This window comes from Orbilia oligospora (genome assembly GCF_000225545.1).
Source record: "Orbilia oligospora ATCC 24927 unplaced genomic scaffold scaffold00210, whole genome shotgun sequence".
Taxonomy (NCBI): domain Eukaryota; kingdom Fungi; phylum Ascomycota; class Orbiliomycetes; order Orbiliales; family Orbiliaceae; genus Orbilia; species Orbilia oligospora.
Window position 1 is genome coordinate 356,714 of NW_011645767.1, and position 21,881 is coordinate 378,594.

The window sequence follows — 21,881 nt, forward strand, 5'->3', positions numbered from 1 at the left end:
CTAGATATTATTCTATGGCATACAGCATAAACTTCTCACGATAAGGAGAGGATGGTTATCATGCTTTTTATACTCCAAAATTTCGCTATGCTAAATTTATTAAAATAAACACAATCATAAGATTTATTTCCTTGATCCCATCTTCGGGATATGATGCGGTCAATGACAATTAATTAAGCACAGCAACCACGTAGCACACACAGGGCGTCTGAGAGATCGATCGCGAAACAAATAGCAGAACTATAGCCATCGGATCGATGGCCGATGGGATTGTTTCAGCAAGCCTCATATATTCATCTTCCTTGGTAGCAGGTGCTGCAGGTTTCCGCCGTTCTAAAAAGTTTCATTACTATTACAGGGATACTAATGTATCTTGCATCGACGGTGAGGCTTCCCAAGTCACAAGTGCGGGGCATCTGCAGGTTATGTTTGTATCCCTGCCAACGCTCAGCCTTGGCTTATCGAACGATCTCAGGCCGACTTCTAGCTCGCGACTAGGGTTCTTTGAAGGTCATTTGCGAAGATCGCATTAAATTCTCAGACTTAGGCGGTTTTTTTGATCCTTCAAAACTGGATCTTAAGTAATCAGAGATAGAAACTTCAAGAAAATCTCTTATCGGTATCCCGAGGATTTTAAAAACACTTCATGAGCATATGTAATCTATCCTCAACTCCGACAAGCCTGATAACTCCAACCCCGTAGTGCGACATTCACACCACCGGCTCACAAAAACTCATTCACTAGAGGTGATTTGCCCCATCAAATCCTTTACCCCGCTCAGAACACCACCTATTTCCTCATGCCTAACCATCCCCTTCTGCCAATTAAAAACGATGTTCATATCGCCGTCCTGTACCGTTACGATACAAATCTGGAATGCCGCACCATTCGCATGACATGATTGTGAAAAAAACATGTCGTCAAGTATAATACCTCCATATTTTTCGTTTGTGGACGCCGCCTTAAAAACCCCGAGATTCGTAAGTCCAAAACTATTATCGCGTGGTTGTCCGACCCTTGATTTGACCGCAGCGCTATAATCGTTTACGCCCACGAGACCCATAATTTCGACGTCCTTCCCACCGTTCTCTACCACCCTTTTTATCTGTGCTGTATTTTCCCGAGAAATTTGCCATAAATTGTCAAGTCCCTCGGCGTTCTGATGAAACTGTGTTTTATGGTATTCGGTAGTGTATGTGCTTATCCATAATCCCATGACAGAATCATCAATTCCAAGAGTTGGATCAAAAAACCTGCGGAGAGAAACCGCTACGGCCGTGCGGATGCGGTCATAGGGAACTTGATCTAGCAAAGCTTTTGCCACAATAGCTTGGAGAAGTGCTGTCATTGTTGTCCCATACTTTCGACATTTGGTGAGAACCTTTTCCACGGAATTTGCCGATATCCTGATGTGTCCTAGCTCTGTAAGGATCGGACTATGGTCGCTGTAATTTTCCCCCGCCCATTTTTTACCTTGAAGAGGACTTGTTGGTACAGGAGCGGATGAATTCGGGAGCATTTCTTCCATCGATGCGAACAGCTGTTTTATTGACGCTGGCACGCGTGTAAAGTCGAGTGTGGTAGCCGGCCGGTTACTCTTGCAGTCCATATCATCCTCGAACAGCCGGAATGCCTCGAGAAGAGTTTTATGAATAGCTAAACCGCTTCTGCCATCCCCTATCACATGGTGCCAAATGAAAGCGATCCTAAAGGAGTCACTCGACTCCCGCAGCGCAATAGCCCTCCATGACGGTGTCGTTGAAGTATTCTGGAATCCTTTGTTGTTCTCGCTGGTACTTAACGTTATTAACTTCGCGTCCACTCCTTCTCCTTCAATATCTTCTAGAGACTTAAAAGTAACAAGCTGCTCGAGGTTGACTGTCGAGAGGCGTTGGAAGTAAAGAGTCTCATCTTCATCCCGAATGACCGTTGTCGACAATTCAGGGTGGTTTTGAATAGCATAGCTAAACCCGCGGAGAATCGACTGAGGCCATGAATTCAAGATCTTTTTTGTATCGGAATACCGAGCAATGATTGAGACATTGTTGTAATAACCAAGGTCGTGGAGGGCCACACGGAATTTTTCGTAGAATCCTGTGGAATATTTTATTAGTAAATTTATAGATATTTATACGAATTTAAAGTAATCGGGTTAGAAAAGGGGGTTAAAAATAAGCCATACCCAGCTTTCGCTCTCGCTTTTGGGTATCGGGTGATCCTTCTCTTAAATGCATTTTTTGCTCTACGGCAACTCCTTCGTTTTATAAATCTGGCTTCGTTTTTGAGTCGTAGTCTCTCGAGCTAGACTAGCTAGTGTTCTCACAATTGTACAAACTTGAAACTCGATGGTCACTCCACGATATATAGATGCCACTTTGCCGCCGGAAACAGAGCGCCAATAATCATAATCGGCAATTAGATGCGGCAATAGGGAATGATTCTTAGCCTAGACCGGAGACCCTCTCAGCCATATTGGAAAAACGACTATTCGGATCTTAAATCGATTAGCTATTGTTCGCGAATTCATCGTCTTTACGTAAATTTATAAACAGGCATGCGCATATCCATATACGCATGGGGACTAGTGTAAACACATTCCCAGAGCGAAGCAGTCCGCAGCTCAATGCGATATCGCATGAAATGCACGAACCTTTTGAAACGTGGTAAGATATGTCGTCATGATGCAAAGATGATGGCGGTAGGTTGCATTTTTCGGATAACAAAAGTATCCTGCATAATCTTGCAGCAAGCCCGCAATTAGTGTGTTTCTCACCCGCAGCCTGGCTGTGTTACCAGGGTCGTTGTGAGCTCGAACGTGGTATCAAAGAGCGGCCTCCGCCTAGTTAAACAGTTACTCAAAGTCTGGCCGACGACACGTGGAGTGTTTTCCAATGCAACTAGTTAAGTAGTATCCACCGGCAGGTTGGTCTTTAGTCTAAACCATGTCCCACTTTCGGGTAACGGATGGCCAAAATAACACACTCAGGAAGCCACCAGAATGATAATTTATTTCGAACCCCAAATTCGTGAAATGAAAAACTAAAATACTCTCTATTCCTCATATCATTTGTTACATAGTTGATAGATATAAGCTTATAGTAAATTTTTATATACTCCCAAGTATCGGCTACAATCTATAGCTATAGCACCGGAATTGAGTTGGCAGCTCTGTTATATATCCCGGCAGTCACATGCACAATGCAGTAATTAAGTACTCAAGTATTCAATTAGGTATCTAATATCTTTATGTTACTATTTAACTTTCAGAATCCCGTAGTCGACCGTCTTACCAAAACATTAGCGTACCAATTAGTCTCTATACAGTTCGAAGTTATTGACTGGCATGCAAGTACTAGTCCCATAACTTTACGCCCACGCATGCCTCCCCAGCGGGGCCACCTGAAAATGGTATGAGCAGGCTAAGTGACCGCGCACTGCTCCGCACTTTACTCTAACTACTTCATGTATCTTCCAAAGAACTATCCGAATCGTCTTCCATCATCAGCGGGGGATTCCCGGACTCCTCTCCCTCCTCAATATTTTCGATCATCTTTCGCGTCCACCGGTCGACGGCACTCTCAATCTCGGCATCTCCAATCTGGAAATCCTTCTCCTTATACATTTTGATAAATTGCTCTTTATCATCTTTATCGTTCAGACTAACCCTGAAACGATTCAGACAGGCACTTACGGCCCGCGAGGCTTGATTACGTGCATCTGTTAGTTTACGAACGTCCTCCAAGTTCGGACCTTTCGAAAACATTTTGAAGCATGTCTCTTCGAAACTGCTCCGGTCCAAGTCTTCTCCATTCGCAAGCCGAAGAGCGTAATCGTCTGAAACCATGTCTATACACGTAAAAAGCTTATTTTGAAGCTCGAATTGGCACCTTTGAGCGAATTCTCTCGCTCGGGTTCGCGCAGCCTTCCAGTCTTCCAGGCCTACAGGCTTTGAGCCATGAAGTAGCGCTCGTGTACACTCCTCTTTGATTTGTTCATTGAAACGAGATTCATCCCCTGGGGCGCTCTCCACAAATTTTGGTGTATATTTGTGAGTTATTAGTGAGCTGTAGTCGAATAGTTTGTCAGAAATTTTGCTATAAGCTCGAAGAACAAGCATATGGGCCCTATTCTCAGCGATCGCATTTGAAATGCTGTGTTCGAGATCCCTGTTCTTCTGAAGGATACATTCTCCCAGATCGAGTGGTCGGGAGCTACTCTCCTCGTCGCATATACCGAGAGTGCACTTTTTTAATCCGGTTATTGCGACCTCTCCTAGCAAAAGAGTATTGACGTCCTCGATGGAGTCTGGAGGTAGAAACCCATTCGTAGGATAGCCCTTAAATGGCTCCACTGCATGTATAAACAGATCCTCAACGCCTATGAAGGGGTATTTTGCAAATCGTCTCCACCAAATATTCGATAAATTCCCTCCGTATTCCAGTTTCTTAACGGTCTTAGGCGGAATAAGAAAGAACGAAGGATGGAAAAGGTAGTCCAACAATGCCAATGATTCGAGATATTGCATCTTTGTGAAGACCGCTTGGAGTTCATCAAATTCTGTCGCAAACTTTTCAATCAGAAAAACATCCCTGTAAGTGGAACGGAAATTCATATTCCAAGAAAAGTGCTTCAGATTTGTCATTCCAGCGAGGAGGCTTTTTAATTCGAGTATATGATCACCGATGTTATTATGGCTATCAGGGGTGCTCCAACTCTTCTTTCTACCCCTCTCATAAAAATATACGGCTAACTCGTATGTGGTAATCTTTTCTAGGTCGAAGAGCTGTGGTATCGAGTGAACAAGTTCCGTCTGAAGAGAAATTGACAAATCTTCTGGCGACTTCGTTTTGGAATAAGTTTTCAATCCGACAAGTATATGACCCACTTCTTCCTTGAACTCTTGAGGAATATCTACAACTTCCAAACTCTTAGTATCGCACCAGTTATAGCGAAATATACCAGGGCTCATGTTGGAGCTAGCTGTAATTGATTTCAAGGAACACCTACCCCAAGGATGAAGACGTACACGGACAACCCTAGGTGCCAATTTCCCAGTCTCGAGTAAGTCGCCCAGTTTCTTTCCGAGACCTAATCTGCGATATTTGTTCTGAAATAGGGAAGCGCCAAGACCCAGGAACTTGGTATATTTGAACCCAAGATTATCGGCTCCAAAAGTGTCTATAGCGTCCCGAAATCGCGCATACCCTTTGGAAGACACGGTCCGCCTTGTAGGATTAATAGGATTGAAGCCGCCAAAGCCTAACATGGACCACAATTCGCAATAACAAGCAGGATAAAGAGATTTACATGTTAGAAGGAGGGAAAATAAGTCTTTGTTTTCGAGATACTCAAGAATAAGATAGAGGGTTTCCGGCGCCTGAGATAGACCGACTAAGGATGCCATTATTTCGAATTTTGCGCACTTCGTTTATATATCTAGACCTAATTGATTATGTACCCTCATTCAATGCTAGTTCCGGAATAGATGATGTATTCAATTTTAAGTGCCCCTTCTTTGCAGTTTTTTTGACGTTCGTTTGCTAGGCAGTTGGTACCAATATTTTATAAACAGTAATAAGAGCCGCAGAGAGCTATTTATTTTTATACAATAGAAAACGAGAGGCTCGAATGCCGAAAAGTATTGATGCCACAAAACTAGAATATTATAGATTTATAAGCTTCGTTCAAGAATAAACGTAGAAATAGGAAATAATATTCAAGAATCGAATGGGTCATGTTGGTATTTAAATAGGAATTATGGCTCCTGGATCCTTTGACCCCGCCTCTAAAACGTCACGTTTGAATGTGGCACAACACTATGGTCCCATATGCAAGCCATCGCAGATACGATCGCGTTGCAGTAAATATATGGTCAACGGTTGTAAGCGGTTAAATATTAAATAGGTTACATGGATACATTTTTCGATTACACCTTAGCTTCTAGAGCAATGTAAACCGCTTTTAGTACTAGGAAATGCCTATATGCTTACTCTCTCAGATTACCTTCCCGAGCTTGGCTTTTTTTTTCGATAAAAAAAGAAGGAAAAGAAAGGACAAACGAGATGTAATCTTTATATACTTAAGTATTTATTGGTTAAATAAATGAAAAAGTCAGATATCTACAAGTGAACCTAATATAGCTAATATGAGAATTACCTTGCCAAACCATCCTTCCCATCCATTTAATACACCTAGAATAAAGACAGCTACACGAAAATTAGATAACGGAAGTAAATATGTATTATTATTGATTATAACATCGTCGCAATGCAATCTTGCAGCGCTGTATCATCAAGTCGGCCCTCGTCAAAAATCCAACACCGAAAAACCGCGTTGTCACCAACTATGCAAAAAGAAACTCCAAACCCTTCAACCAATGCGTACCGTTCGCGACCCACGCTAACGAACTAACCACAGCAAAGCTCCCAACCCACACCACCCACCACCAACATCATCATCATATCCAATCCCATCCTCCAGCTTCATCCTAAACATCCATCCACATCAGAAGGTTTCCAATACCTTCACTTCTACCCCTCTAACACCCGGGTGTACTGCCACCCACTCACATCCTCCACAATGGTCAGTCACACCCACCTATCCACACCCAAGCAAGATCTACAGCTAACACCCACCATACCTCCAGCTTCCCTTAACCCTCCTAACAACCGTCCAAGGCCACCCTCTCCTCGTCGAACTCAAGAACGGCGAAACTCTGAACGGCCATTTAGTCTCCTGCGATACGTGGATGAACCTTACACTCAAGGAGGTGATCCAAACAAGTCCTGTACGTCATTTCCGCCCCTCATTCCCTCCATAAACACGCCACGAAAGCTGTATATAGCTTTTCAAATACTGTTCCTAACGATCTATACTAGGACGGCGAAACCTTTCACCGCCTCCCTGAAGCTTATGTCCGAGGAAATAACATCAAATACCTCCGTGTTCCGGACGAAATTATCGATATAGTAAAAGAACAACAAGCACAACAAGCCGCTAGTGGGGATCATCATCGGTCCGGTGGTGGTGATAGAGGCGGCGGAAACAGAAGAGGTGGTGGAGGTGCCGGTGGACGGGGTGATCATAGAGGTGACCGAGGGAGAGGTAGTGGAAGAGGAGAGTTTAGAGGGAGAGGTGGCGGTGGTAGAGGCGGTAGGGGAAGGGGTAACTAAGAAGAAGAAGAAGAAGAATCTTAATGGATTAATGGTATATATGATCCTGATTGGGGAAGCGGTGAACAGTTATAATCGAGGAATTGAGCTTTCAAGCCTTGAGGTATCTTGGTGGCTAAGATATGTGTAGCAAATGGAGGTCATAGTCTGTATATCTAGGCTATGACTACTATTTTTTTTTTTTTTGAATCTCTAAGACTAGTCACTAGAAGTTGACGGCAAACAAGAGAACAGATATCATCGAAAACACCTCTCGCCCATTGGCCAGGCCCAAGGCTAGAGTTTTTCTCGAAGTCCGAATCCTCAAAAACCCATTAGTGCCAGAGTTCATTTCTTCCGGCTCGATGGCTTGCCGAATACAGATAGAATAGTAGCAGGCTAGGAAACCGGCACTTGATAAAATATACAAAAGCCCAGAGCTATGATAAGCACAGTCAAACAGAAAGGCTGCCTCACTCCCCCACATCAATAGCCTTGTCATCACTATCACCGTCGTCAATCTTCCCCAAAATCCCCAAAACTTCAACCTTGTCCGCCGGATCCTCGTCATAATTCTCCCACATAATCTCAAAGTCCAATAATTTCAGCTTGCCAGTCCCCGAATCCCATAAAACATTCGACGGTTGTGGGTCTCCATGCATGGAATCCCTCTCTCTCAAAACTTTAACTGCCTTGATCAATGCGTTTCTGATTCTCCTCTTCTCTGCTTTGGGAGTTTGCTCTATCATCTTGTATCCGAGCTGAATGCCTTTTTCTTGGGTTATGACAAGAATATAGCCCCTCTCCAATGAGTGAGATAGGATTAAATCACCATATGCAATCATTTGAGGAAAGTATGGACTTGGAGGGAGATGATGGTAGGTGTTTCTTTCACGTGTATAACTAAATTGTTGATAGCATATTAGTTTGAGTAATTCAATTTCCAAGAGCAAAAAGGAAGGGGGTAGGGGGATTACAGCTTAAATAAACTCTCCGGCCAGAATTTGGCAATAACCTCCTGTCCCTCTAAGGTTGCGCGGAAAACCTTCTTCCCGTTATGGTGATTCTCTTTAACTGTTTCTACGATATCGAATATATAGGTGTCCGTCTCATTCTTGAATACAACAGACCTGCAAGTGATATCCGAGATTTTTCTTGGCTTGCCCGAGACGTCAGCGGGGGTAACTGCAGTGGCAATGCTTTCTTGTACTGGTGATGATTGCTCAACGGTGGCATCTGGCGTTTCTTTCTCCCTAGGGCTCTGAGCTCGACTATGCCCAATACTGGCGGGAGTATCTTCGTTCTGTATCGACAGGGCCTGCTCTATCGGCCCGGCTTCTTCGTGCTTAACATCTCCACAGTCTTCGGTAGGGACTGTAGTGACAGCCATAGATCCAGCCGTAGGCCCTTGACTTGGCCTAAATTCCTCCCCTCGGTTTTCTGTCCCTTCATCGTCCTCCTCTTGACCCTCATTCTCTGGTGCTGGTTCCGAATACACTGGCGGGGAGTCCGTACTGTCTCTAGATGGTGGGATCCTGAGCTTATCTATGAGTTAGCCTACCCACAAAGATGTATTGAAGGAATTAGAGGAAGTCTCAACATCTCTAAGTTTCACCATTCGACCTGTATATTCAAAGCCAGGATCATCTACAAGCAAGGTACCAAAATGATAAAAGCACTGTCTAACTGTAGGTCCGGCATCGTGAAACCCAATTGGATCCGTAAGTTCAAATCTTCTAGCTCCCGTACGTCTCACGAATATGGTGCTTTCGTAGTTTGAAATAAACCCGTATCTAAGGTTAATACAGTGCATGAACTTTGCGAGCTGACCTACTCATAGAATATGTTAATAGAATACTTGAAGATATAAATAAAGATGGATTTACCAATCTCTTTCACATAGTTCTTTAAAAACTCTCTCCCCAAACCCTTTTCTCCTTCAGATACCCGAATATCATTAAAACCCTTTGCCGTCCAAAACCTTTTGATTTCCCCAACGGCCTTCAGCAAGGGTTTGATATCCCCCCCTTCTTTTTTTAATTCAACCAAAACTACATCTGGAGCACCAAACCTCTGAAACAACGGCACAACTTCTGCATCAGCAAACCTCAGGTTCTTCAATTCCTCCCTAGTGCCAGATGTAGCGATGAATGCCTTCGCTAATGGAACTCCAACATTCGCATTAAATCGACCTGTTAGGGCAAACCTATTGCCTACAATGATGCATTCACCTTCCGGGGCATCCGTCAGGGATACATCTTGCGATAAATCCGTTTCTGATATTGTCTTTTTAACGTCTTCGACAAATCCATCCCAGAAGAAGATGTGATCAGGATGGATACTATCGTCTGTGGGGGTATTTTCGGGATCAGTGTCGTCCCGCTGGATGATTTGAGGCAGTGGACGGGCGAGCAGTTCTGCAACCTTCTCTGTGTGAGAAGGCATTTTGTATCTTGTCTTAACTAAGATTCAGCCAATAGTTAGATTTTTGACGGCTAGCATAACTTAATTTCTGCTGTGTAGGAGGTAGGTAAGTATTTACTTAGATAGATATTGATTGAGGGTTAATTGGCTCGAGCCCGGTGCTCTCTGATTAAGAGATGTGAAAGTACGTCCGGAAGGTGTTTATGCTGCGCAGCTGTGATGTAGACTTAAGTAGTACCTAGGTACCTGTGAACTTAGGTCAGTACTTAGTAGCTTGCTGTAGGCCAGCGTTAATCGATAGGAAACACGCCGTGTCACGTAACTAGAACTCTAAGATTAAGTTATAATTTTAAATTTACAAGAGCAGAATTGATATAATATTGAGCTTATGTGAGGCGCGTGCTCTTCCATAGCGACACCATGCAGTTCGGATCCTCATAACAGCAGATTAAGGGACTATGAACTTAATTGAATGGACTGAAGTCCGCGGTAGAAACTAGAAGAGCGTCGTCCATTTTAAACTCTTTCTCTAGTAAGATAAATTCCTATATACTAGGGTACTCAATGATGATAATGCACAAAATTACATATATACAAATCTTCCTTTCAAGACTAGATACCTAGATGATTTAAATATCTGTTCGATCTAGTCTTTATATACCAACTGCGGCGGCGCCACTCTCGCCACTGCCTCTTCCCAAACTTTGGCCTCCTCTTCATATCCCAAACCCTTCATCTCCTCTACCACCATCCCCAACCTCTCATCTCCCTTCTCCTCTAACCTCTGTGCAATCCAGCTATACACCATCGGCCTAACCTTCCCGCCAGGGATAACTTCCTTCATTTCCTCCAAATACACAAAGGCATCTTCATAATCTTCTTCTTGGTAAAGACTAACCCTCAACAACTCCTCATATGTCACAAAGTCCGGTTGTAATCCCATCTCCTTCATTTCATTTGCCAAGAACATTGCAAGCTCCTTATTCGGCGCCGTAGGAGTAGCGTCAGGAGTTTCGGATGGAGTGGCACATTCCAAGCATCCCTTGAACAATATATTAAACGTCTCAGTATTTGGAGCGACGCTCAGAGCCGCACATTCGGCGTAGACACCCAATGCTCTTTCCAAATCCTTGAGTTTCACGCAGGCTGCCAAAACAGCATTGAAACCTGCCACTTCGACGACTTCTTTGTCGTTGCTGGACGCAACAAAGTCCTTCAAAGTAGCGTATGCGGAATCCACATTTTCAATCTTTCCAGAACTTGTCAAGGCCTCGATGATAGCGTTCGCGGTGGTAGCAGTATGTGCTATTCCTTGGTTTCTCATCAATGTTAGAGCTCTGAATGCTGGAATTAATTGTCCGGAGCGGGCGTATGCGGCGCTCAGGGCTGCATAATGGTGTTCTTGGAATGGCACGTTTCGAAGAGTAAGGATGCGGAAAACCTCGAGTGCTAGATCTGGGTTCCCGTGACGGGCGGCAGTGTTTAGGACTTTTAGGCAGAGACCGTCGTCGGGGTTCAGAGTTGCACGAGAGCCTGGAGGAGGGGATTGGACGACTTTCTTCCAGATGTAGGATACTCCATCGATCTTTTTATCCACCATTAGTACGCTTGATATCAGAAAGAATGGACATACGAAAGGGAAGAACATACGTGATAGTTAGAAGCTGCAATATTAAGCAGTTCATACCAAGCAATCGGCTGAATGCCCGAGCCAGCAATGGACCCCCACTCTTTCTGAAACTCGATCATGACCCTCATAGCCTCCTCAACTTCATTTACTCTCCCCAGGGCCTTTATGATCTCCATATAAGTGTTATAATGAACCTTCTCGCCAGTAGCTCTCCTTTCATAAAACATTTCCATCGCACGTTCCAACTGTCCCGTTGTCAAATAATGTCTTAGGATATGCTGTTGTCCTTCCACGTCAGGTAATATCCCGTATGTACCCGTCATCTCCTTCAAAACCCTTTCCATGGAGATATAATCCGGCGAAGAGGCGAATATCTTGAGGAGGCTGTGGTAGATTGTACTATTGGGTGTATAGCCTTCTTCCTTCAGTTCCTCGAAAAGGGATAACGCAGTCTCTTGCATAGAACAGCCAACGTTTGGATGAGCGCATGCTTGGATTAGGCAGCTGTATGTTTCCAACGTAGGAGCATATCCCTTCGAAGCCATGAGCTTGGCATGAGTAAAGACCTCTCGAGGAGTAGAGTTGTTCGTCAAGTCTAGGAGTTTCCGTAGCATTTTTGCGTAGGCTGGGTTTGTGGGGGTCGTCAGGGGGACATTTCCATTGACTGCATCTCCATGGTCATCTTCAGGACCCGGAACGTATTGATTTCGAGGGGGTCGAGAAGAAGAGCCGTCAAAAGGTCGATAGCGAATGAATGATTGGTTGTCGCTGGTTTCGAGTGGGTCGGACCGCCGGTTTCTATTGTAAGGGTTTATATTCCTGTTGCCACCATTGTTGTTGTTATAGTTATTGCCATTACGACGGGATTGATAGCGGTTTCCGGGGGGTGGACGGTTGGAGGTCAGGAAAGCGAGGGATTCGGAGAGGTCGGAGAGGTTGGCATTACTATTACGGCTGTTACTGTTGTTGCTATCGACGTTGTTGTTATTATAGTTGTTGTTTGGAGGACGGCGATTTGAGGCAGGAGGGGCCCAGTTGCTCTGGTTCTGTTGTAGCTGGCGGGCCGTGTGCACTGTATTTTATATCCGGTCAATCAGTTAGTATCGGATGGAGATAGAGATAGAGATGGAGGGGTATATGCAAAGGGCAATTGGTGATGGGATTTACCTGTCCTTCTCCTGGAAACAGCTCTAGCCGTTGCCAGCAGAGACTGACAGTCGACCTGCACAGCGTTGACGGCGGGTCGCAGCATCGTCGTTAGTTATCGCATGTCCTGTCCGTCGTTTAGTTTGAAGTTGAAGTTTTGTTGAAGTTACCTAGGTTGAACGGGAAGAGTTTGACACCAGCCACTTTCTCTAAATGTGGCTAGTGGCCTGATTGGACCGCTGTGGCTGCTGACTAAGATTGTGTGGCTGAAACACGGCCTGGCAATTAGAAAGCCGCTAGCAACTGAGGAAGTACCAACCACCAGGCTTTTGCGACAACGAAGCGACAGCTCTGCTTGCAGATGCATCTGCATTTGCCTGTTAAATGCGCTGGCTGGGACAACCTCCATCAATTAATCAATCAATCCATCAACCTCCCCTCTTCTCTTCCCCTTCTCCCTCTCTTGATCATCTCTCTCTCTTTCCCTCTTCCATTCCTCTTTCCATTCCTATCCCTTACATACTATCTATCTATTTATCGGATCTGACATCTGATTGGCATTGACAAAAAAGGATGTTTCAACTAACTACCGGCAACTTTGCCGTCGAAGCCCCCATCGAGGAACTTCAAATCGCAAGTCGCGCCACAAATGCAGACGAATGGAAACTCTACCTTCGCTGGGAATTGGCTTATCTCTTCACCAGGGTCCGTTCTTTCGATGATGACCTTCTTTCCGAAATTTTAAAATACTCGACTCCTCATACTGGTTCCGGTCCTCCCGAGGCTGCTGCTGCCGCCGCTCGCAGTTATGCTAGAGACTGCATCAGACAATTGACAGCGCTACTCGCCGAGTCGCATCGCGAGTTTGCCAATGTCATCATTGAGAGGACGGAGCTAGGGAGAGGGTATAAGGATAAAGCTGCTCAAGCTAGGTATGTTTTGCTCCCTTTAGCAATAGCATTATTATACCTACGCTGCCTATACTATAACTATAACCAAGTATAATATAATATTATATGATACAGGGAGCTAATAATATTATACATACAGAGGTAACCGCTCCGAACGCCCTCGATTAGACACCAGTGAACTCTCACGCTCCCTTGTCTTCTCCCCGGAAGACGTCAAGGCCCTCTGGTACCCCCTACACTTCGCTATCTCGGGTCGCTACTTCGACGAAGACCGTGTTTCAGACCGTTACTCCGACGTCCGCACCGTTCTCTCCCAAACATCCGCCTGGATCATTCGTGAATTCATAAACCTCATCCTTTTAGGCCCTACCGACCGTTCTGCATCTGAACTCGCTGGATGCGACATCATCGCCCGTTCGGCTGAATCCGTCTCAGTAGAATTATCGAGATGGCCGGAAATCTCCTCTTCACTTCAAAAGCGCCTAGACGGTTGGCAACGCACTTTAATCTCTGGAAATTCTTATCCGACAAAGGACTCCCCGCAATCAGCCCACATCTGGGAGAACCTGGTCAACAAGGCTTCGGTCATGGGTCAATCCCAACAATCGTTCGTAGCACCTGCACCACTTCGTCCCCGTGGCAGCCAAAGTCCCACAAAACAAACTTCGTACGAGCCAATCGCTGCTGTTCCCGGTGCTTCTGCTATCGCTCAAACGACACACCTCCCGGATAGAACATCGTCCTATAACGGCGCGCCAACGTCTAACTCCTCGAAATACCAAAACCAATACGATAAACAAGTCGAGCGCCTACAATCCCAAACAGCCGGTTTACGAACATCGTCTGCCCCGAACCCTAATAATAATACTTCATCATCAACAAATGCGTACGCCTCAAATACTTCTCGCCGTATAGAACCCTCTTCCTCCTCCCAAAACCAAAACCAATCGACGGCCCCGAATAACAATAATGGTACACTACCAGCAGGCTTCTCCACAGATTTAGACCCCGCGGGATCATCCCACACCATTACCGCCCAAAATACAGACCCCACGATGCCAACGTCCTCATCCGGCCTTCCACCAGGATCATCATCATCCGGCAACTTCGATGACTACGTCCGCAACCAATTCGATCTGCAAGACAAAACAATAGCCGACGCAGTTTCCTACTTCCAACGCGAACGCCAAAGAATGTTCGAAGTCAAAGAAAGACTTCGAGAACTCGAAAAACAGCAAGAGTTATTAACGGCGAATTACAAGCGACAAATGGAAGATCTCGATAGGAAGAAAAGAGACGTGTTTGATAGATACCAAACCGAGAAACCAGTTCCTCCGGTTAATATCCCTCAGGAGGTGGCGGGGGCTATGCCGCAGCAGAGTACGGTACACTTTGACCTAGGAGAGGCGGAGAGACATGTTACTACTACCTCTGTGCCTATTAATAACACTTCTTCTTCTCATCAGGGGGCGTCGGCGGCGGCAGCAGGAGAAAACGCCGGAGCGGCGACGTTGGCGGGCCCAGGTGGTCATGAATACTATGATGACGAGGAATGGGAAAGGGAACCTCATCCACACCCGAGGAGCAATAGTGGGAAAGGAGGGAAATTACAAAAGATGCATCCGGAGTTCGAAGGGGGTGTAGGACCGGGAGGGATGCCCCCTGCCGAAGTTGGGTCGCAGGGGAAAGGAAAGGCGAGAGTTAGCTGGATACAGAGGGCTACGCATGCTATAAAGCGGTAGAGTCGCTTTGAAGATGGGAATGTTAAAAATGGGTTCGGGGAATTGGTTGAGGGGGTTGGGTTGTTGAGGGAGTACAAGGTGCTTGACACGGCGGAGATTGCCGTTAGTGTCAGGGTTATGCCTCAGAGTGACAGAAGAGGGAGCACGGGACACAATATTGAACGGAATCGGAGGACGAGAAGAGATAGCGAAAGGAACAAACCCGATCCTGAACGAACTAGATCGAGGAAAGATTACGAAAAAAAGAGGACGGATGCTAGGAGGACGAGGGAAGATATTGATAGTCGAAGGAAGAGAAGAGGCGGTAGGGGTAAATGAGTGAGTACATAAGTGTGAGCATCTCTTTGGCATGATACATTTCCTTTTTTTCCTTGTTTGTTTCTCTAAGCAAAAAAGCTCTTCATGATTTTCATTTTTTACTCTACCTCTCTTGCTGTTTAGAAGCAATTCTCTGGTTTATACACCTTATGTGTGGTTCTTTGGTTTCTTTACGCATGCAATGCTCATCACGCTAATGCTTTTCATTTTCATTTTTTTTTTTTTTTTTTCACTTGAGTTTATTGTACAGTGTAAGATATTAGCTTAGCATTCCTTTCATGATGATTGTTCCGGTTTCGTCCCCCCAATTTGCACCCATTTGGTATTGCGTTTTAATGGCTTTTTCCTGTCTATATTAGTTTTTGTTCTTAAATTTAGTTAGCCAGCTGGTGATAATGACGATTGAGATGACTTTCCTGTTCAGTGTGATCATATTCGAGCTTTAGACATCTACATGCGTCCCGTGAGGTTATATGAGAATGGCCTGGGTACTTAGGTAGTTAAACTGATTATAGGGCCTCTCCAATGCCCGATTTTCCACAATCCCTTCGGGTTTTATACATAAACACCCTCCGCTAATAAGATAATACACATACATCCGCTTCAAAAGCGCCTAGATTCGAGGCTACAAAAAAGAGAGCTTCAAAAGCAACGTTGACTTGAACAAAAAAAAAGGACTCCCATACCAAAGAAATCAAGAAAAGAATGTAACATGCCAAAAACAAAAAAGGCGATAGCCCCCTACCTTTCCCCGTCTCATCTACTGACAACTAGCCAAAACACTCTGCAAGGCCGTAACATCATATTTGACATGTTTATCCTTCACCACTTCATGATATTTATCCCAAAACCTTCCATAAAGGGGGCTTATAAATGTTATCTCCTTGAATAACATGGCTTTTACTTCTTTATCCGGGAATACATAACTCTTATGTTGAGAGATTAATGTATCGAATAGTGTATTGAAGTTTTTGAATTTTTCTTTGATGGCTTCTTTGTCCTTTGAGGTTAATGAGGGCTTGGAGCCGCTGGCGGCGACGGTGATCGCAGCTTTGGAAGTGTACGTCATATCGAGTAGGTAGCCGGCGGCTTCTTTCCATCTGTTTGTTTCAAGGTTGAATTAGTAATTGTGCCTCACAGGTGGGGGTTTTGGGCAAGTAAAGGGTTTACATACGGAACCATGTACTCCTCAACCGCCTTCTTCCTCCACTTCTCAACCTTCGCGATACCGCCTCCTAGACTCAGGACTCCTACCAGCCCACCTCTTTTTATTGAAGTTTCGACATAGGCAACATTGTTCACCATGAATACAGCACACTGCTGTTGTTTCTTGATGTACATTTTCCCTTTCGCTTCTATGATTTCCAGCATTCTGTCGATACACTCCATGCAATAATTCGCCAAAAGCACGTTACCATCGGCGCCGACGTCGAATGATTGCTGGTTTGCTGCTAATGTCGGGGAATAGGGTGAATTCCAGTTTTTATCACCAAGGGATATAAGAAGCCCTGCTACGGCAGTTTGGTAGTCGGTTAGACGGCGGAGACGGGCCATATTCGCTTGTGTATAATCCGAGACTGTGGCGTCTAATGGAACCGATGCCATTGAGTTTCCTTTCCTTTTCAGATCTTCTAGTATTTCATAGAAGCTTGCTGAAGCGGTTTGTCGGATTGGTTTCAAGGCTTCTACGAATTCATTCTTTTCACCGGTTTTGGTACCGAGTCTTGTGGCTGTTGCAGTCACACATTCGATAACGTCGAAAGCTAGGTAACAGTCTGTGATCATAAAGCTTACGATGTGCTTATTAAGTTGACGAACAGTATTCGAAAACACAGTTAAAGCTTGTTGAGTCGTTTGGGTGTAGACTTTTAGCCATACGTTCGATTTGAAAAGACGTTGGATGTTATCGTATTCTGCTGAGAAGATGCCTTCTAATGCTTGTGCGTAGTGGGAGATACCGTTGTCACCTTTTTCGTATGGGACTGCGGTGTTCCTACGAGTAGCAGTGTTTACGCAACCTTGGGAGAGAGAGGAGAGGGATGAGGAGATGTAGGTGCCTCGAACGTCGGCGTAGATGTTTATGGCGCTAGATTGGGCTTGTTGGGATTGGGAGGTTGCGGTTGTGCCGATTGTTGAGGAGAGGAATTCGTTTATTACGGCGATCGTTTTTAGTTTTTCGGGGGTGAAGACTGGGAATGGGAGTTCTTGAATGTTGAAGTTGGTTAGTAGAGGGTTCTGGGAGTGCAAAACGGGGGAGGGGTATTACTTTTGGTGATGAAGTGGAGGGGTTCGCAGGGTGTAGAGTCTTGGGCAAGTGTCTTTTTGAATTGATCTTCGAGCTGGACGGAGCCGGTCTTCAAAAGGAGGGTCTATTCACCACCGTTAGTCGATTTGTACCCCTAGCTTCTTGTGAATATGTAGCATGGCTTTACCATCTCCTTCACAGCTTTTTCAGCTGATTTGAGGCCCGTAGATTGAAGAGCGGCGAGACCTTCGCTGAGACATTTGACGGAGTCCAAGTAGTCGGGCAGCCCAACCACCTGTGGTCCCTTTCTGATCGTATTCTCCTCCCGCTTAACCAGGTCCAGCAGTTTCATAGTCTTATCGATTTCCCGAATGCCAGAGTTTATATCTATGAAAGTCATATAGACGTTTTAGTATGCATCTTTTCCGATTAGCAGTATATGGAAGAGTTAAGAACGTACTCCCGGCCAACGCTGTCAGCGAACCCGTCTGCTTCAGAATTGGTTGAACGGACATCTCGACCTGCTGAGCACTGCCGGATAGTTTCGTCAAACTTCGGGAGATCTTGTCGGTAATTCCAGTCATCTTCTTGAGGCGCTCGTTAAGGACCTCGACCTCCGCGGCCTCTTCCTCGGGGAGGACCGCCATGGTCGGTACTGTTCTATGGTCCCTCCTCCTCTTCCTTCTCTTTCTTTTCCTCCTTCGCCGCCACTGAGGGAGCTATATAGGTATCTTCGGTCGGATAAATGGTAAAACGATTCGGTGGTATGGGAAGTTGAATGGTTAGCTTAGTAGGCGGTAGTTAGAGAATGTGGTTTGTAGTTGATGGAGTTGTAAAGCAGAAGGATAAGCTGGGGTGAAGTGAAGGTAATGTTCTTGTTCGGGTAACTCCAACCCCCTTCCGTTTGATTCTAGACCAGCTCCACCAACAATCAACCAGTCGCGGCCCATTCGCGACCCCGACAAGCCTCACGGACAATTGAACAATTCAAGGATGGGGATTCACAGCTTATTCAACGGATTGAGAAGAAAGTCTGCAGATATCACAGGCGAATTACAGTTTCAATCGCACCGCGCTAAGTCCAGGGCTCGCTACCAATTGTGGGACTTCGAGCGGATCAGAGACAAATTGAAGGCAAAGCTTCAACGGTTTGGCAAGCGGCTCCGGGGAAAGAAGCAATAGCTGGCCTTCTCTCTTCAACCTTATCAGACCTTACTTTCCTGTGCCTTGGTGTCGACCGGACTGGGTGGTGGGACAGTCTAGCCGTGATAGGGAAGCCTGCAGGAGCAAGGGCCTGGCCAAGGCAGCGGTATCGAGAGCAAACCCACCACGGTTTCGGCGCAGGATCGATCGTGGTTCCGACAGTGACGCCACTGCCATTTCTTTTCGTTCTTTCCAAGCTGAAAAGCTTTATTTAGTATTTACTTTTATATCCCGAGGAGTCGGACGAACAATGAGGTATGCATACCATTCCGATACACGTTGGGGAGATCTATCATTCGGCGACGACGCTAATATCGATTCATATCCAACATACATATATAGACAACCAATGGCTCCGATCTTATGACATATTATAACTGTCAAATCCTTCCCGCGTGCAGTTAAAGAAAAACAGCAATTGCAATGCTCTCCACATGCTGCAGGCGACTGCCCATACCGGTGGTGCATCTGAGGGTTCCACCGGTCTACAAATCATGTCGCATATCTGCCCACCGAACTTTCTCATTCACAACTTCACGACTAACAACGTCATCATCCAATGGTAAGAAATGGCTCTTCCCAGCACTAGCCTCCTTTTCCGCCACACTCGGTGGCGCAACATATCTACTTTCCAACACCAACACCTGCACTCTCCGTCTTGATAACGGGGGGTCTGAGTCTCAGTCTGAACATGGACGTGTCCCCCTACGCGATAGGTTCGCTGCAGGTGCCAAAAGACTTCAACCAAAGACCGCTGAGGAAACCCATGCTCTAGAAGACCGCATAAAACAACGCGAAGAGGAACTCGCCCGACATGCAAGAACCTTCCAGCGTTCGCTCGACGCTGAAGAAAAGCAGAGACAAGAACAGATAAAGTCTGAGCGGAAGACGCTTTGGGGCCAATTGGCTGAGTACATACCGATATCATCTGGTAATATTTCAGTCGATTTCACCGCTTCTTTAAACTGGCTTCCCGATTGGGCGTCTGACATCCCCGCTTGGTGGAATAAAATCCAACGAGAGATAAATATGGAACCAGGAACCCTTGCTGCTGAAGTTTGGGAAGAGGCTAGTAATCCAGAGGTAAATCCTGAAGTACTCTGGGACGCCCGTGTTCGGGTTTCCGATCAGCTCTGCGATGAAGAACTTGCGTATCGCCAGAATCGCAAGAAACATGTCAAAAAGGCTCTGGCAAAATATCTAGAAATACCAGAATGGACTATTCATGAAGACGATATTCCGACTATTGCCATTACTGGTTCAGGCGGTGGCCTAAGAGCCATGGTCGCCGGAGCAGGTTCTTTGGGTGCTTGCAAAGACGCCGGTCTCTTCGACTGTACGACCTACCTGGTTGGTGTATCCGGCTCCTGCTGGCTACTAACACTATACTACAGTATCGGACATCGATCTTTCAGAAATGTGGTGGAACACCTAAAACACCGTATTGACACCCATATCGCATACCCTCCGGCAGTCATGGATTTGATTTCTTCGGCGCCGACGAACAAATATTTACTCCGCGGTTTGATCGAGAAAAAAGGCTTTGGCTACGCCTCATTCGGGTTGGTGGATGTCTACGGATTGCTACTTGCAGCTCGGCTCTTGGTCCCTAAGAATGAAGTGATGGTCCATGATGAAGATATGAAGCTCTCGTCTCAACGTAGATATGTAGATAACGGCGAACAGCCGCTATCTATATACACTGCTGTCCGTCATGAGATTCCAGGTCTTGGGGGTGATGGAGAGAAACCTACAGAATTACCGTCGGATAAGAGTATATCAGCCGAGGAAGCGAAACAGAAGGCAAAGGATGAGGCTTGGTTTGAATGGGCCGAGATGACGTGTTACGAATTTTTCATGGAGGAACTAGGCGGTAAGCCTATACCCTAGTCTTGAAGCTAGATACCCTATCCCTCCACAAATTAAATTCAATTTGTTATGAGAACTTGGTTACGAGACTGACAAAAACTCATTCCGCTTCTACAGCCGGAATTCCAACCTACGCCCTAGGCCGCAAGTTTCATAATGGATACAACCTCACCCGAAATCCCGAGATGAAGATCCCAACACTTCTGGGAATGTGGGGCTCAGCGTTTTGCGCTACTTTGTCACATTATTACGCTGAAGTCCGTCCTATGTTTGCTAGTTTTATCCTGTTTAAAGAGCTAGATAAACTAGTTCGGGATAGGAACGATGATTTAGTTAAGGTCCATCCCATCGAACCTGCTGCTGTGCCAAACTATGTCCTTGGAATGAGGGATCGATTGCCAAACTCCGTAGCAGAGAGTATCCACAAGACGGAAGAAATTCAACGTGAGTAATAAATTGCATTAATGTTATATATACTTCTAAAACTAACGAGTGCATGCGTTGACAAGTAATGGATGCCGGAATGTCTAATAACCTGGCTACTTACCCACTTCTCCGACCAGGGCGAGATGTGGATATCGTCATCGCCTTTGACTCCTCGGCCGATATCAAGATTTCAAATTGGATCTCTCTAACAGAAGGTTATGCTAAGCAACGTGGGATCCGCGGATGGCCAGTTGGTATCGGTTGGCCGCGAGAGGGGGGTGAAAACGCTGAGGCTGAACTATCGAAGGCGATGGAGAGCCAGTCCCATGAAGATTCTGAAAAGAAACTCAAGGAAGCGCAAGAACAAGATCCAGCACCAGCTACCGATGCCGAAGAACGACAGAGGCGCAAGGAACATAAGGGATTAGGATATCTTACGGTCTGGGTGGGAACTAAAGAGGAAAGAGAGACGGATAAAGAACCACCATCGAGCAAAGCTGTTGAAGAGGATTGGGAGCTCACGAAACCTGAAGCCGGAATTACGATTGCATATTTTCCATTGATTCCTAATGAGAAGGTCCCCGGTGTTGATCCGGAGACTAGTCCATGGATGAGCACATGGAATTTTGAATATACGGAGGAAGAAGTTGATAAAACTGTTGGATTAGCTCGAGCAAACTTTGAGGAAGGAGCGGAGAGGATGAAGAGTGTTATCAAAGCGGTTTATGAGAGGAAGAAGAGGTTGAGAATGGAAAGGGAGAGGTCGGAAAGGGAGAAATGGACTGCTGGGGCTGAGCATATGTCGTGATGTATAT

General features: G+C 45.6%; 8 protein-coding genes across 8 annotated transcripts; 3 read left to right on the forward strand and 5 right to left on the reverse strand.

Annotated features, from left to right (window-relative positions):
• Positions 1 to 734: 734 nt before the first annotated feature.
• Positions 735 to 2,235, reverse strand: AOL_s00210g93 (uncharacterized protein; the record flags this gene model as incomplete). The annotated part of the gene is made up of 2 exons (XM_011128895.1): positions 735 to 2,095; positions 2,184 to 2,235. The coding sequence occupies 2 exons, from the start codon at positions 2,233 to 2,235 to the stop codon at positions 735 to 737; spliced, it is 1,413 nt and encodes a 470-aa protein (XP_011127197.1).
• Positions 2,236 to 3,461: 1,226 nt separating this feature from the next.
• On the reverse strand, positions 3,462 to 5,405 carry AOL_s00210g94 (uncharacterized protein; the record flags this gene model as incomplete). Its single annotated transcript, XM_011128896.1, has 1 exon — positions 3,462 to 5,405. One exon carries the CDS (start codon positions 5,403 to 5,405, stop codon positions 3,462 to 3,464), a length of 1,944 nt encoding a protein of 647 aa, XP_011127198.1.
• Positions 5,406 to 6,580: 1,175 nt separating this feature from the next.
• On the forward strand, positions 6,581 to 7,173 carry AOL_s00210g95 (uncharacterized protein; the record flags this gene model as incomplete). Its single annotated transcript, XM_011128897.1, has 3 exons — positions 6,581 to 6,583; positions 6,648 to 6,788; positions 6,880 to 7,173. The coding sequence occupies 3 exons, from the start codon at positions 6,581 to 6,583 to the stop codon at positions 7,171 to 7,173; spliced, it is 438 nt and encodes a 145-aa protein (XP_011127199.1).
• Positions 7,174 to 7,625: 452 nt separating this feature from the next.
• AOL_s00210g96 (uncharacterized protein) lies at positions 7,626 to 9,597 on the reverse strand (the record flags this gene model as incomplete). The annotated part of the gene is made up of 4 exons (XM_011128898.1): positions 7,626 to 8,055; positions 8,130 to 8,692; positions 8,768 to 8,982; positions 9,039 to 9,597. 4 exons carry the CDS (start codon positions 9,595 to 9,597, stop codon positions 7,626 to 7,628), a joined length of 1,767 nt encoding a protein of 588 aa, XP_011127200.1.
• Positions 9,598 to 10,222: 625 nt separating this feature from the next.
• On the reverse strand, positions 10,223 to 12,458 carry AOL_s00210g97 (uncharacterized protein; the record flags this gene model as incomplete). The annotated part of the gene is made up of 3 exons (XM_011128899.1): positions 10,223 to 11,161; positions 11,227 to 12,278; positions 12,374 to 12,458. The coding sequence occupies 3 exons, from the start codon at positions 12,456 to 12,458 to the stop codon at positions 10,223 to 10,225; spliced, it is 2,076 nt and encodes a 691-aa protein (XP_011127201.1).
• Positions 12,459 to 12,925: 467 nt separating this feature from the next.
• AOL_s00210g98 (uncharacterized protein) lies at positions 12,926 to 15,323 on the forward strand (the record flags this gene model as incomplete). Its single annotated transcript, XM_011128900.1, has 3 exons — positions 12,926 to 13,284; positions 13,403 to 14,963; positions 15,006 to 15,323. The coding sequence occupies 3 exons, from the start codon at positions 12,926 to 12,928 to the stop codon at positions 15,321 to 15,323; spliced, it is 2,238 nt and encodes a 745-aa protein (XP_011127202.1).
• Positions 15,324 to 16,083: 760 nt separating this feature from the next.
• On the reverse strand, positions 16,084 to 18,215 carry AOL_s00210g99 (uncharacterized protein; the record flags this gene model as incomplete). Its single annotated transcript, XM_011128901.1, has 5 exons — positions 16,084 to 16,423; positions 16,498 to 17,527; positions 17,590 to 17,692; positions 17,756 to 17,955; positions 18,029 to 18,215. The coding sequence occupies 5 exons, from the start codon at positions 18,213 to 18,215 to the stop codon at positions 16,084 to 16,086; spliced, it is 1,860 nt and encodes a 619-aa protein (XP_011127203.1).
• A 979-nt stretch (positions 18,216 to 19,194) lies between these two features.
• On the forward strand, positions 19,195 to 21,874 carry AOL_s00210g100 (uncharacterized protein; the record flags this gene model as incomplete). Its single annotated transcript, XM_011128902.1, has 3 exons — positions 19,195 to 20,644; positions 20,758 to 21,084; positions 21,150 to 21,874. 3 exons carry the CDS (start codon positions 19,195 to 19,197, stop codon positions 21,872 to 21,874), a joined length of 2,502 nt encoding a protein of 833 aa, XP_011127204.1.
• Between the last annotated feature and the right edge of the window lie 7 nt (positions 21,875 to 21,881).